We start from the raw sequence: 14611 nt of genomic DNA on the forward strand, positions 1-14611 counted from the left end.
CATTTTTCCCTTTTCACATTCGGCATAGCAACTTCAGCACTTTTATCCAAACGCATAACTACTTATTTTAAAAATAAGTTTCAGCACTTTCAAAAGTACTTTTTTAAAGCTGCTTTTATTAAGCCCATCCAAACGGGCCCTAAGAGCCTGTTTGGCTCAGCTTAAAAGCTGGTCAAACTGACTTAAAAGCTGGTTTTTGACTTATTTAGCTGTTTGGCAATACTCAAAATAACTTATTTTAAGTTAAAAAACACTTATTTTAAGCCAAAAGTTAAAAGCTGGGGTAGGGGTGTTTTTTTTTTAGCTTATAAGCAGTTTTAAATTGACCACATTTTTACCTTTTTGCCCTTAATATTTTTATACAATCTCCAAATTACCCACATAACCCTAACATCTCTTTCTTCCATTTTTCCCTTTTCACGTGTGGATGATAGACAATTACTATTACTAATGAATGAAAATAAAATAATCTTAAATCTTTCAAGTGATCTATTCAAAATATATATTATTAAAATGTAAAATAAGTTGCACATATAACTTAAATAAAAATTTATATTCCTCTAATAAATAATTTGTGATAATAAAGAAATACGTGAATGATAGACAATTATTATTACCCATGGATGAAACTAAAATAAAATCTTAAATCGTTCTTTGATCTATTCAAATTATATATCTTTAAAGTCTATAATAAGTTTATATTCCTCTTATAAATAATTTGTGATGAAAAAGAAATATGTGAATGATAGCAAAATATAATTATTTATGGATGTAAAATATAAATTAATTAACTTTTATTATGTTAACAGCTTTTAAGGGTATTTCAGACATTTTGATTTAAAAAGTTGTTTATCAGCACTTATTTGCCAAACACATCAACAACTTTTTTTTTTAATTTCAGCACTTTTATTCAAACGCATAACTGCTTATTTTAAAAATAAGTTTCAGCACTTTTAAAAGTACTTTTTTAAAGCTGCTTTTATTAAGCTTATCCAAACGGGCCCTAATACCAGAATTCATCAATAATCAAGGGACAAAAGCTATAGTTATCCCTAATAAAAATTTAAAATTGTTTCAAGAGTAATAACTTTTTCTATATTATAGTGTGGCCAACTATAATATGTAGATCACAAATTTAGGGGGGGGGGGGGATTATTATTATTATTATTATTATAATTATTATTTTATTTTATTTTATTATTTTAGGGTCCCATCTATAGATTATAATATAATTTATAAAAATAGTGACATTTATAGCTAGGAGCTTAATTTTGACCTCCTCAATTTGTACTGCTAATATTTTTTATTAGCTGTTGCTACTATTATTGGACCATTATGAAAAGCTTCATAAACACTGATTGATTAATTTAATTATTTTAATTAATCAAACCTTTCATGTGATAAAGATAGATTAATAATATAAATTAGTCAATTATTAATCGGTGGAGGAGGTCAAAATCTCTTAATAAGTTTTGTCTTTTTATTTCAAAATATAAATTTTTTAATATTTCGTGTAAAATTTCAATAAATATATTTGGTTTTTACATTAAGAAAGGACAAATTTACTTAGAAATGATGTTATTTCTAGTAGATTTATATTTATATATGGTTATAGTTACGTTATCTACTATGATATATTATATATTTGGTTTAAGAATTTTTTTTTAAGCAAAACAAATTTTTATGAGAAAATGCTAAAATCATAATCTAAAATTCTATTATATAAACGGTAGATCATATTCTACTGTTTTAAATAATTTTTTGTATTTTCCATATGATATGTGATGCCACATTAGGAATCTGCTAAATTCAAATTCACGATGAAAAATTTTACAACACTGAAATATGACTCAAAACTTAAAATTCGAAGTTAATCAAATAACGACCTAATTTGGTGAATTAATGTCAATATACATTTTAGAAATCTAATTTTTTTTTTAAAAAAAAATGTCAATGATATGTAATAAATCTAATGAGAATGCATGAAAATTTTTATTTATAAATGGAATTTCTTTATGTTCATACAAGATTTCATATTATTCCCACTTTATGGTAATAATTAATAACTTTATACATAGGTTGGTTGTAAGTTATATATCCAAAACCACCTATAATTGCAGCTAATAATAACAATTAATTAAAAAGGGCAAAAAGATTATAAAATATTTAAAAATATATTCCTTAATTACTATTGGACCTTGAGCATGTTAGTTAAAGTTATATTACCTAACAAAATATTTATAAATATATATTTTTTAATCTGATTATTGTTTTGTAACTTATGAACTTTTTTAGATTACGATTTTTTTTTGAGTAGACAATTTTTTTTATGAGATACACTTAATTATTGTCTAAAATTATTGCAAACGTTAGATGACAATCTAGCGTTTTATTAGAAAAGTAATTGTGCAATATATGAACAATTGTTTAGGTTATAATTGGGGTTTCATTAATGGGAATATTTTCTCTCTTCTTTTGACATATTTGTGTTTTTTCAAAGTAAAAAAGTGGTATAAGAATACTAAATTAGAAAATGAAGGTTAAAAATATTTCAAGTTGAAGAGACATTGGTCAAAATTAAAAATGTATAAACAAATGAAGCTAATTAGCTCATACAAATCTTGGTGATGAATGCAAAATCATGATATTATCACACACGCATAATACACGGAAATTAACGGTGGACGTAGCGTTACGACATTATTAAGTTCAACTGAATTCAATAATTTTAAAGTAAACATATAATTATATGCAAAATACATTAAATTTCAATGAATAATCGATCCCAAACCAATATTTTAGTAAATAGAACAATGAATTAATGATTAGAATCTTACTGAACTCTAAATACTTAAAACTTGAATTCGTCTATATTTGCCACTCAATATTCAACCACAAGAATAACTACAAATTTTGAATTTCTGTCTGGCTTATTATCTCCGATTCAGATCATACTATCTCTGAATGATAGATTTATGTCATTAAAAATTAAAATCATGTAAAAAATTCTTATTATATGAAGTTTGACAAATTTATTTTCATGAATGTGACTCTTTCTTTTAATATTATCTTTTGGTGGGGGTGGGGGTGGGGTGGGGGGCTCTCTTCTTTGCTATGGAATCTTGAATTGAAAATTGATGAATGAAACAAAAAATAACAAACTACATGTTAACGTGTGGAGGTACGTTAAGATTTTAACATATATATAACTATAGTATAATGTTTAAAGTATATCAAATTTGACTTTGGTTCTTTTACTTTAATAATTATTTTATTTTAATGTGTTAATTATAGTATTTATGGTTGTGTTCATAGGTATTAACTAAATATATATTTTTAACTAGAAAAATGTGTAGGACAAATTTTGGTAGAAGGTAGTTGACATTTAGATGTAGGAGAAAATCACATGTGAATTAAATAAATGATTTTAACAAATTGAAATAAGTGTGTGAACCCTAGCTACTACTTATGCTTGAAAATTGTGTCCTTAGAAGAAGAAAAAGAGTAAACTTGAACAAATACACAATAGAAAAGAATATTCTCGAGATGAAGTCGAAAATTTCGTTAAAATTATTTGATAATGTTTAAAATTTAATGTATATATATATATGAAAACTATCATTAAAGGTCGGAAATTTAAATTATAATAAGAAGCGTTTGTTATATAGTGAATTTTACGCGATTTAAATGCAAATTAATCGAAACATAATTACTTTAATCAAAACAAAAGTCTCCTCTCTAGATAATTAGGTTAACCTTTCAATATTATTTATTACTTTTTGGCTTCATCCAAAATTCAACGGATATTGACTTTATATTTAGTTTCTAGAATATTTTTTATGATTTTTTTGTTTAATAAATGTTTATTAGATTAACAACTTTTAGGTAAAAATAGGAGCTAAAGAATGAACATAATTTTTCAAACCAATATCTTATCTTTAAACAAACAAAAATCGAATTACGTGTCACTTCTCGTTTTTCAATATTTAAATTACATAGACTTTATTCAATATTTTAAAATATAATTCTTCATTGTACCGATATGAGAAAAAATTTACACTTTAAATTATTGTTCATGTGATTTTTAAATATCTAAGTTTTAGTTTTGAAATAATAAAATTAATCTAACCAATTTAACTTCGAAAATTAGTTAAATTGACTCTTAAAAAAATAATAAATGATGAAGCATTATGTACAAATTGGCCCAATTGCATATCGGCCCAATATATATGACCTATATATGGGCCTGGGCTATTACCAGCTTGTTTACACTAGGAGATATTGAGTTAGTAGCCACTTTTTGTCCCTACTATTTATGATATAACCAATTTATTCTGAAATTATCTAACTTGTGGCCAATATATGTAAAAACAAAAAATATGCTATTAAGTCATATGGTTTTAGTGCTTAAAATTTGTAAGTTTATTCACTTCGGATATACGATATACGTTGTTTGAAGTTTTATACTGAAATTTAGACAATGTATATGATCCAACCATTTCCCCCTAAAATTCAAGCGTATAAAGATGAAATTTAACTATTTTCGCTTGACTTTTTCATACGTGGTTAAATCTGACAAGTCAATTCAAAATGCATATAATTAAAGTTCAGCTAAATATTTTTGCCTCAATTTTAGCAATATATGGTTGAAGTCCGTTATTTATGCATTAATCAAACTTCAATAACAATCATATTTAATTTTTTTCGATAAATTCTCAACAATCAAAACCATCTTAAAAAAGAAGTAAAATAAGTATGATTATTAAACAACAATTAGTATTAGAACATTATTTATAACAAATGATATGATGATTGAATCACAAAAACGACTTACAAGAAATTACAAAAACGATACAATAACTATAATATAAAAAGTTACAAATAATTTTTCTCACATCTTAAATACGAGTATCGAATACCGAACCTAGAAGGATAACAAACCATTTTTTACATAATTGACAACCACATTCTTTGCTAAAAAAGGAAAAAAAAATGCAGTATTCCAAAGAGGAAAAAGAACTTGTCATCTTCTCATAATTTTGTTCTTCTTGAATAGCTTCTTCTTCAATTTTGCTTCAAAAAATCCCCCAAATTCTCAAATGCTGCAAAACCCATCTCGAGAATTGCTTTCTCTGTTCTCTAATGGCGTCTCTTTTCCATTTTCCCACTTCCCATAAGCTCTTTTTGCCTTCTCAGACTCTTAACCCTTCTATCTGTATACGCCACAATCATCATTTCTTTCTAATTTGTTGTTCAAAATCAATAATTTGTGCTTCAATTAAGAAATCCAGGTTCGTTTGAGTTACCCTTTTGGGTTTATTATGGGTTTATCTATGTTTCTGTTAATGTTTGTGGTTCTTGATACTGATTGTTTTTAGCTGTAAGAGTTTTTGAATGAGCTAATGTGAGTGTTTTTCTTCAAAGTTTGGTGTTTTTTGGGCTTTATTAGGGAAATAGAGAATGCATTGAAATCCCCCCTGAGCTATCCATGTTTTGTAGCTTTGTGCTTAAATTGTGGAGTGTTGCTATTCCCTTTGAGCTACAATACAATGTTTGTGTTTTTTGATAATGATACTATGTTTGTAGTTTGGTTCTTGATGCTGGATTTTTAGCTGTAAGAGTTTTTGAATGTGCTAAATGTGAGTGTTTTTCTTCAAAGTTTGGTTTTTTTTTGGGCTTTATTAGGGAAATAGAGAATGCATTGAAATCCCCCCTGAGCTATCCATGTTTTGTAGCTTTGTGCTTAAATTGTGGAGTGTTGCTATTACCTTGGAGCTACAATACAGTGTTTGTGTTTTTTGATAATGATACTATGTTTGTAGTTTGGTTCTTGATGCTGGATTTTTAGCTGTAAGAGTTTTTGTATGTGCTAATGTTAGTGTTTTTCTTCAAAATTTGTTTTTTTTTGGGCTTTATTAGGGATATAGAGAATGCATTAAAATCCCCCCTGAGCTATCCATGTTTTGTAGCTTTGTGCTTAAATTGTGGAGTGTTGCTATTCCCTTTGAGCTACAATACAATGTTTGTGTTTTTTGATAATGATACTATGTTTGTAGTTTGGTTCTTGATGCTGGATTTTTAGCTGTAAGAGTTTTTGTATGTGCTAATGTTTGTGTTTTTCTTCGAAGTTTGTTTTTTTTGGGCTTTATTAGGGAAATAGAGAATGCATTGGAATCCCCCCTGAGCTATCCATGTTTTGAAGCTTTGTGCTTAAATTCTGGAGTGTTGCTATTACCTTTGAGCTACAGTACAATGTTTGTGTTTGTTGATAATGATACTGTGTTTGTAGTTTGGTTCTTGATGCTGGATTTTTAGCTGTAAGAGTTTTTGAATGTGCTAATATGTGTGTTTTTCTTCAAAGTTTGGTTTTTTTGGGCTTTATTAGGGATATGGAGAATGCATTGAAATCCCCACTGAGCTATCCATGTTTTGTAGCTTTGTGCTTAAATTGTGGAGTGTTGCTATTACCTTGGAGCTACAATACAATGTTTGTGTTTGTTGATAATGATACTATGTTTGTAGTTTGGTTCTTGATGCTGGATTTTTAGCTGTAAGAGTCTATGAATGCACTGATCTGAGTGATTTTTTTCTTCAAATTTTGGCTATTTTTGCTTTAATAAAGAAAGAGAGAATACATAACAGTCCCTCTGGACTTCCAATTTTGCAACTTTGTACTTAAATTATTGAGTGTTGCTATTAGCATTGAGCTACAATACAATGTTTGTGGTTCTTGATACTGTGTTTATATTTTGGTTCTTGATACTGACTTTTTAGCTGTAAGAGTCTATGAATGAACTAATGTGAGTGTACTTTCTATAAAGTTTAGTTTTTTTTGTTTGCTTCAATAGAAAAATGCATTGAAGTCTCCCTGATATCCATGTTTTGAAGCTTTGTGTTTAAAATGTGGAGTGTTGTGATTACCCTGAGCTACAGGACAATGTTTGTGATTGTTGATACTGATATTGTGTTTGTAGTTTCATTCTTGATACTGATACCCTTTGAGGGAAAGTTACACTGTTTATATATGGTTAGAAACTTTACATATATGTATAAAGTAGATGTCCCTTCGGCTTCTTTGTGTGTTTACTTCATATTTTTTTGAACTGTTCCGCCACTGGCTATAAGAGTCTTTGAATGCACTAACGTAAGTGATTTTTCTTCAAAGTTTGTTTTTTTTCATTCAATAAAGGAAGAGAGAATACATAGCAGTGCATACTGAACTTTCAAGTTTGCAACTTTGTAATTAACTTATGGAGTGTTGCTAATACCCTTGAGCTACAATACAATGTTTGTGGTTCTTGATATTGATACTATGTTTGTAGTTTAGTTTTTAATACTAACTTTTTAGCTATAAGAGTCTTTGAATGCTCTACTGTGAGTGACTTTAAATAGTAACATTAGAGTTGGGGTTAATAGCAACACCTGTAGTCTGTTTAACTATGATAGTTGCAAAGTTCAGGTTAATTTTAATCACCCATCTAAGTGTATTTAGTTTTTTCTCTTTTTGTTGTTTGTGCTGTGGTTGTGGCTCGTCTTTGAGAGTGAAATTTTAGCTATGAAAATCATTGAATGCACTGATGTGAGTGCTTCAATAATAATTCAGATTCTTTTACATCACCCATTTGACTGTATTTTAGTTTTATCTACCTGTCTCATTTGTACCGTGTTAATTGTTAGATTCTCAATACTGACTTATTAGCTAAGAGAATCTTGGTAGCACTAATGTGAGTATTTTTCTTGAAATATTGATTCTTGATCTCACTGAGATGGGTGTTTGACGTTCTTTTTCTTGTTTTGGGTGGGTCTAGGGCAAGCCGGAAGGTGAAAAGCAATGATGATCTCTGCAACGACATCAGAGAATTTTTATCTTCTGTTGGACTTCCAGAGGATCATGTACCCACCATGAAAGAGCTGTCACAGAACGGAAGGTGAACTTGAATGCCATTTATGTTCCTGGTTTCCATTTTCCATCCCCCCGCACTATTTTGCAGCTAAGATTGGTATAGCTAAAATGATCTGAAGCTATTTAAAAGCTGTATGTATAGAGTAATGCACCCAATTCATGTCAAACTCCAACTAATATTAGCAATGAAAAAGAATTTCTCTTACTGAGAGGTCAAGTGAAATAAGACAAATTGAGTTATTTGTAGGGGAGCTAGTAGCTAGTTCTAGCTTGATCATTTTTAAGTTTTCCTGCGACATGCCCAACATTTGGTTGGAACACTGGAGAAAGAAGGCATCAACTGGGTTTTCCCTTAGGATAGGTCTTCTCTAATGCAGTTGAGAGGTGCCGGTTATCCTTTTTTGGAGATAAATGGATTTTATGGAACTCAATTCTTTTTGATGACTTAATATCAATGAAACTTGTAACATGAAGGTAATAGCTTATTCTTTCGCCATGTGCTGGGCATGTAAAAGGTGCTAGGACAAAGGCATGGAAAGTTTCTTGAACTTGTGCTTTATTAATTCATGTCTTTTTGATGCTTGATTCTACTTATATGAACTGTTACACAGTCATGCGAGACAACCATATTTCTTACATCAATGTTACTCCAAAAGTTTCTGCTCAAATGTAAATTCTTCAAAGAAATTTGGATTTTGAGTCTTTAAGAACCAGATATTTAGAGACATTTTGCAAGCTATGTGATTGTCTCATACATTCCACAGGCAAGACCTTGCAAACATCGTTAGAAGAAGAGGATACAAACTTGTCAAGGAGCTTCTTTTAACTTCCAAACAACCAGCCTATGAGTGCATTGGAGAGGATGGACTTGTTGAAAAAAGTGAAGATGAATCGTTAGGTCAGCAGTTCTTGTCCCTGTGTATTCTAGGTTGTAACAACAAGGCTAATTTTGGATTTTTCCGGTTGACAACCTGCTAATTTAAAAGGTCAGATGGGAAAATAGCAGACATGGCTCATGATGTTTCTTTACCAAGTGAAGCTTCTGCAGCGGATGCCTACACGAATGATGCAAGCAATGATTTGATTCTGAATTCGGATGAGCAAAATTCTGGTGATCAAGAATCATTGGGGTATTCTTTCTTGGAGGAAAAGGTGGCCAATTTTATTCAGAATGGAGAACTGGATAGCATAGAGGGTAAGTGATGCTACTTCAGGGTGCTTATGTTAAATGACATGAATTGTTTATCTAGGTGACAATACTTGGCACTAAAGTACCTGAATTGGTCATTGTTTTTCACAATGGAGCCTGGATGGTGTAGAGGGTAAGTAATCCTCTTCTCCTCTTGTTTATCTGGGTTTACTTACACCAATTCAGGTACTTTATGGTGACAATACTTAGCACTCCATTCATCCATGTTACACACTTACCATTTGGCCCCATATATTTCATGCACTTCCATAAGTGCTTATACTGTGTTAACCATTTCAAGTCTCCTGTATTAAAAATTATCTAGCAACTCAATCTAAGCTATGTTCTTTTTTCATTTTTTTTATTATATGGGCAAAATCTCAGCACGCAAGAGGTTACAGATAGTAGGAAATCCACACGTCCTTATTTTATTTTCTGCAAAAAGCTGCGCTGGAGGCATTGAGACTTGCATCTTCCCCTTGCCAAATGTGAAAACATTGAACTAATAACTATATCTCTACTAATGTTGTGGGTTGCCTTTCTAAAAAATAATGGAGTAATAATTATATCTCTACAAACATTATTTGTGATGATCTTCTCAAAAAAGAAAAACAACATTAGTTGTGATGCATATTGGATCTGTTGTTCATACTTTTCAAAAACAATATTGTTTCTGCTGTTCATTCTGCCTCAAAAGCTAGTTTCCAGTGACTAATATTTGCCACTGGCTAAGGCCTTGAGCAAACTTTCAAGTTCTGGTGCTGTGAGCAGCTTGAGTAAATATAGTGGATTTTAAAATTAGATCCAAAGTGTTTGAGTAAATCTAACTGTTCTGTTTTTGCTTCATTTTTCAGGTAGTGGCTTTGAAATCTTTCAACGAGAGGGATCTGTTGAAGGACAGAATGGTGCTAAGATATTTAGTGAAAGTTCCATGGCACAATCAATCCAGCATGATGAACATCCTAGTATGCAGAGTTCTCTGATGAGGTATGCATTTCTCGCAATATTTAAGCTTCCATCTGCTTAAGTTCTTCATTTTCCACTGGGCCTTTAGTAAACCATCTTTGGTTCTTCATTGACCCTGCTTCGTTTTTTTGCAATTGTCTTTATCAATATACTGGTCTTTTTTTTTGATGACTGCATACGGTATCATACTTTATTAAATTTGATGCAGGATGAATGTGAAGTCAAAATTCTTTTTGTGTTTCATTCTTGTTGATTCAATAAATCAATCTTTGGCCAAAAACATCCCTCAACTATGTCTTGAACCTAAACTTATATCCTTGAACTATTCTTGTGAACAAAAAGACATCCTTGGAGTATCCAGAACTTTGCAGCTTTCATCTTGCTGTTAGTTTCTTTCGAAAAGTTAATGGCTCTAACAGAAAAAGGTGCAGAGCGCCTGACTTCCTCAAAGCTATGCTAATTCTGGAACATTTTTTTCTGGCAACAATAAAGATAGTTTGGTTGAGAATATATTGCGGTTATACAAATGCGAAATGTTTGACTAGGAAGTAAAAGTAAGAGGGAAAGGAAAAAAAGACTATGGTTTAAGGAATAATTGGAGTCTTTGTGAGGGAAACATGATCTGCACATGATAGGTTTGTGATCATCTTCTTTCTTCTTTTTCAATAAAAAATGGGATAATGCACAAGTACCCCTCAACCTATACCCGAAATCTCAGAGACACACTTATACTATACTAAGGTCCTATTACCCCTGAACTTATTCTATTAATAATTTTCTACCCCTTTTCGGCCTACGTGGCACTATCTTGTGGGCTCAACGCTGGTTGATTTTTTTTTCAAGCTAGTGCCATGTAGGTCGAAAAGGGATAGAAAATTACTTATAAGTGTGTCTCTGGGATTTCGGGCTTAGGTTAAGGGGGTACTTGTGCATTTTTCCATAAAAAATTGAAGAACTAAACTGCGGGTTTACGTGAGCACAGGGATGGTGCACAGATTTTGCTTCATACAGAAATAAGTAGTTTCCCTGGTTTACACCAAGAACTAATTCAGGGCACCAAGAAATGTTATAATTTAAAAGAGGAAGGGAAAAAATGAACTGTAAAAATAACAAGGAATCAAATAAATACCTTCAGTATACTTCTATAGTCCCCTTCTGTGTTCACCAAAAACCCAGTGAAGTTCTTCTTTGTCCCAGAATTTTGCAGAATCATTCACCTCTTTGATGACCACCTTCGCCGGTGGATGAGGCATGTTCACAGTTTTATCATTTTGGAAGAATGAGCATCGAGGAGAGAGAAAGAGTTGAAAGCTCAAGAGCTGCTTTCCTAGGTATTTGCTTCTCCTTTATGCTACAACTCCACCTAAGTTGGGGGAAGCTCTATGGGAGGAGTCACGACCGTTGGTTTCGAAACAAACTAGCAGCAGGATGAAATCTGATAGTTAAGATGTCGTTTAGATTTGAGGTATTAGGTACGTTTAGATGTTTTTGGCTAAAAACTCGAACAAATCCAACTTGATGTTTTTCCACGTACTCTCAACAAGCTGATGACCTTTTCTTCTTTGAAGAGTTTAGATTTCCCGTCCTCTTCTTGTCTATGAACTGTATTGTCTTACTAGCTCTAAGATTTAAGATTAGAATAAATCTTAAGTTGCTTTTTGTTCGGGTTTTTCCATCTTTCTGTTATCTAAATGCACCTTGATTTTTGTAGGAACGATAGCTTGTCAACTGAATACTTAACCATGACTGAAGGGATAATTAGTGCTGATATTGAGGTGACAAAATTCTTTGTTCTGATTGTTTGCTTTTTATTTGATTCCATTTTTGACTTGGAATTTCCTTTGCCTTCATATTTTATCTGTTAGCCCCACAATATGGAGATTCAAGCTGAAATTAATCATCTCAAGTTCGTGCTGGTACTGCTCTTTGGACAATTTACTGTTCAAATTTTGCTTACCCTACTTGGCTTCAATTTTTCTTTGTTCAGACATTTCTTATATACATCTCCCACAAGTATACCAGTGTCTTAAATGGTTTTGTTGCTGTTCTTAGCATCAGAAGGAGCTGGAGTTAACTCAATTGAAGCAGCAGATTGAAGAGGAAAAGGTATAATTTCCTTTTTACTCTTCCCCAATTTCAGGAAAAGAAAAGAAGATAATAATACGAAGACCTAACTCCCTCTTTGTCTTGCTATGGTAATGCATATTTTCCTTTTTTAAATGATAGAAAAAGACACATTTCGCTGCGCTGCAGAGATGTTTCCACTTATTTTACATCCTTCTATGTCATCTTAACTATTGGCTTATGATCTCTCATGTTCAGTTTCTCAATATATTTTGTAATGTACCAAAGTGTGACTTGACTTTTTGATGACACAATCCTATACACAATAACATAACTCAACAAACTACGAAAAGACGAGTGGATAAGAGAAACTGGACTGTTCTTCTTTGGGAACCTTCGGTAGCATTTGAGTTGAACTAGTTTATTCATGCTACTGATATGATCATTGATGTTATATTTTGATAATTCACTTCAGCTATCTTGGTCATGTATTATTTTGATTGCGAGAATTTTAAACATAATTCTTTGATACTTGTAACATATTATTACTCAAATGAACAACTGGTTCTTCATGAAGTGGAGAAGTGTAATTTTCTTATATTTCTACTTTCAGCGCTTACTGTCAGTTTTGCAAATCAAAGCTGAAACAGAAATAAGGGAAGCGGAAAGACTTATTTCAGAAAAAGATGCCGAGCTAAATGCTGCTGAAGATAGCCTCTCAGGACTAAAGGAGGTATTCAATCAATCTCTCGTGAATTTTTTTATGGCTTGTTGATTTAGCACATTTGTTAGGTTGAGATATCTAATACCCGTGCAGATGGGGAAAACGTTGTTGATTTAGCACATTTGTTTCTATTAGGTTGAAATCCAATACTGGGCAGATGGTGAAAATGTTGAGGTGGCTGGCAGCTTCAATGGGTGGCATCAGAAAATAAAAATGGATCCACAAGAATCACCAGATCCCATCGGCGAAGATATACAATCATCATCAGATATCGTAGATCCCACTGGCGAAGATATCCAAGCATCATCGGATATCGTAAATCCCATTGGCATGAGGTTATTATTCTGTCAAATCTTCAATAACACATTGTTTGTTGCGTATCCTTTTCCGAAACAAGAACTCTGTCCAATTGATCATTTGCCCTGATAGATTTGAACTATTCTTATCTTTTTGAGTCATCATTTATATGCAAATGCAGAGTTATTCTGTATATCTATTGGCCTCGGCCTCCTATTATTATGAATAACATGATAAACTGTGGTTTTCAGGGAACCTCGACTTTGGAAAACTGTGTTATGGCTGTATCCAGGAATATACGAGGTACATTATCTACAAACTACTGTAGAATATAGTTTAAAAAGCTTGCTGTGTTGTCACTTGTCGCCTCAATAGTTGTATTTTGAATGGATTTTGTCTAGTCCATAGACAATGCTGTCTTACATTGTTCAATGACACTATATTTGGTACAGATAAAATTCGTTGTTGATGATCGCTGGACAACTGATCCTCAAAGAGAGTCTGTTACGAGAGGTTCGATACACAATAATGTACTACGAGTTGATAGATGACTACATACACAGGTAGGTTAGTTGAGGTGGTTCACAACTTCAATCCATTGGTGAAGATAAACAAGCAACATCAGATATGATAGATCCCATTATTCTGTTTGTTTCTTTTATATTTGGGCTGATTTTTAATGAGGCATTTTGTTAGTTATGTAATTATAAACATTCTTAGATATGGTATTATATTCAGGTTTTTCTAACTACATAGGACATAATCAACAGAAGATGATGAAGTACTTGTCTTAGTACCATACTGCCTACTTAAGCGAATCGAATTCGAAAAGTTACTTGTCTTTTTTTTTTTTTTTTTGCGTTTTTGACTTCGAACTCTTTAATATTGGCTTTGTAAGATTGTCTTCAAAATGTTTTATTAAGCATTTCAGGTTCAAACTAATTAGATTATCGAATGATTAAATATTTTAAATATATTATCTTAACTTTGAATATTTTCTAATTACTTTTATATTGATTTTTGTAGTTAAAAGTATTACAAAATATTATATGATTTTCATGGACGTCCATAAGACCTTAATTATGGATCTAGTTGGTCACCATGGCCAAAACGATTCATTTTCAAGATCAAACGAGCCCCATAGTAGGTAACCCTCCCCCCCTTACCAATTTTCGTGTGCTTTAATCAACCATCTTTTTTGGTGATCAAAACTTTCGATGTTATTTTTGTCGAAAATTTACATGGACACCCATTAAGACCTTAACTATGGAGTCAGTTGGTCACCACGGTCAAAATGGGATATTTTCAAGGTCAAACAAGCCCCAGGTAAACCCCTTATTTTATTTGATTTTCGTGATAGTCTATGGGATTTTAACTGATTCAGAATTCCAACATTATTTTTGCCGAAAATTTAGATGAACGTCTGTCAAGACCTTAGCTATGGAACCAGTTGGTTACCACGGCCAAA

The 14611-nt window shown here is 31.6% G+C and overlaps 1 protein-coding gene across 3 annotated transcripts; it reads left to right on the forward strand.

Annotated features, from left to right (window-relative positions):
- The first annotated feature begins 4965 nt into the window (after nucleotides 1-4965).
- Nucleotides 4966-13989, forward strand: LOC107031696 (protein PTST homolog 3, chloroplastic). Of its 3 annotated transcripts, none has more exons than XM_015233146.2 (12): nucleotides 4966-5291; nucleotides 7809-7928; nucleotides 8668-8801; nucleotides 8943-9098; nucleotides 9947-10079; nucleotides 11770-11833; nucleotides 11924-11974; nucleotides 12111-12164; nucleotides 12736-12855; nucleotides 12982-13181; nucleotides 13395-13446; nucleotides 13596-13989. In XM_015233146.2, the coding sequence occupies exons 1-12, from the start codon at nucleotides 5143-5145 to the stop codon at nucleotides 13692-13694; spliced, it is 1332 nt and encodes a 443-aa protein (XP_015088632.1). In that variant the 5' UTR covers nucleotides 4966-5142; the 3' UTR covers nucleotides 13695-13989. The 3 variants fall into 3 exon arrangements, with proteins under 3 accessions (XP_015088632.1, XP_015088633.1, XP_015088631.1); XM_015233145.2 differs by having other exon boundaries at nucleotides 4967-5291; nucleotides 8895-9098; XM_015233147.2 differs by lacking the exon at nucleotides 11924-11974 and having other exon boundaries at nucleotides 8895-9098; nucleotides 12117-12164.
- Nucleotides 13990-14611: the final 622 nt, after the last annotated feature.

The sequence above is a fragment of the Solanum pennellii genome, chromosome 9, assembly GCF_001406875.1.
Source record: "Solanum pennellii chromosome 9, SPENNV200".
In the NCBI taxonomy this organism is placed as follows: Eukaryota; Viridiplantae; Streptophyta; class Magnoliopsida; order Solanales; family Solanaceae; genus Solanum; species Solanum pennellii.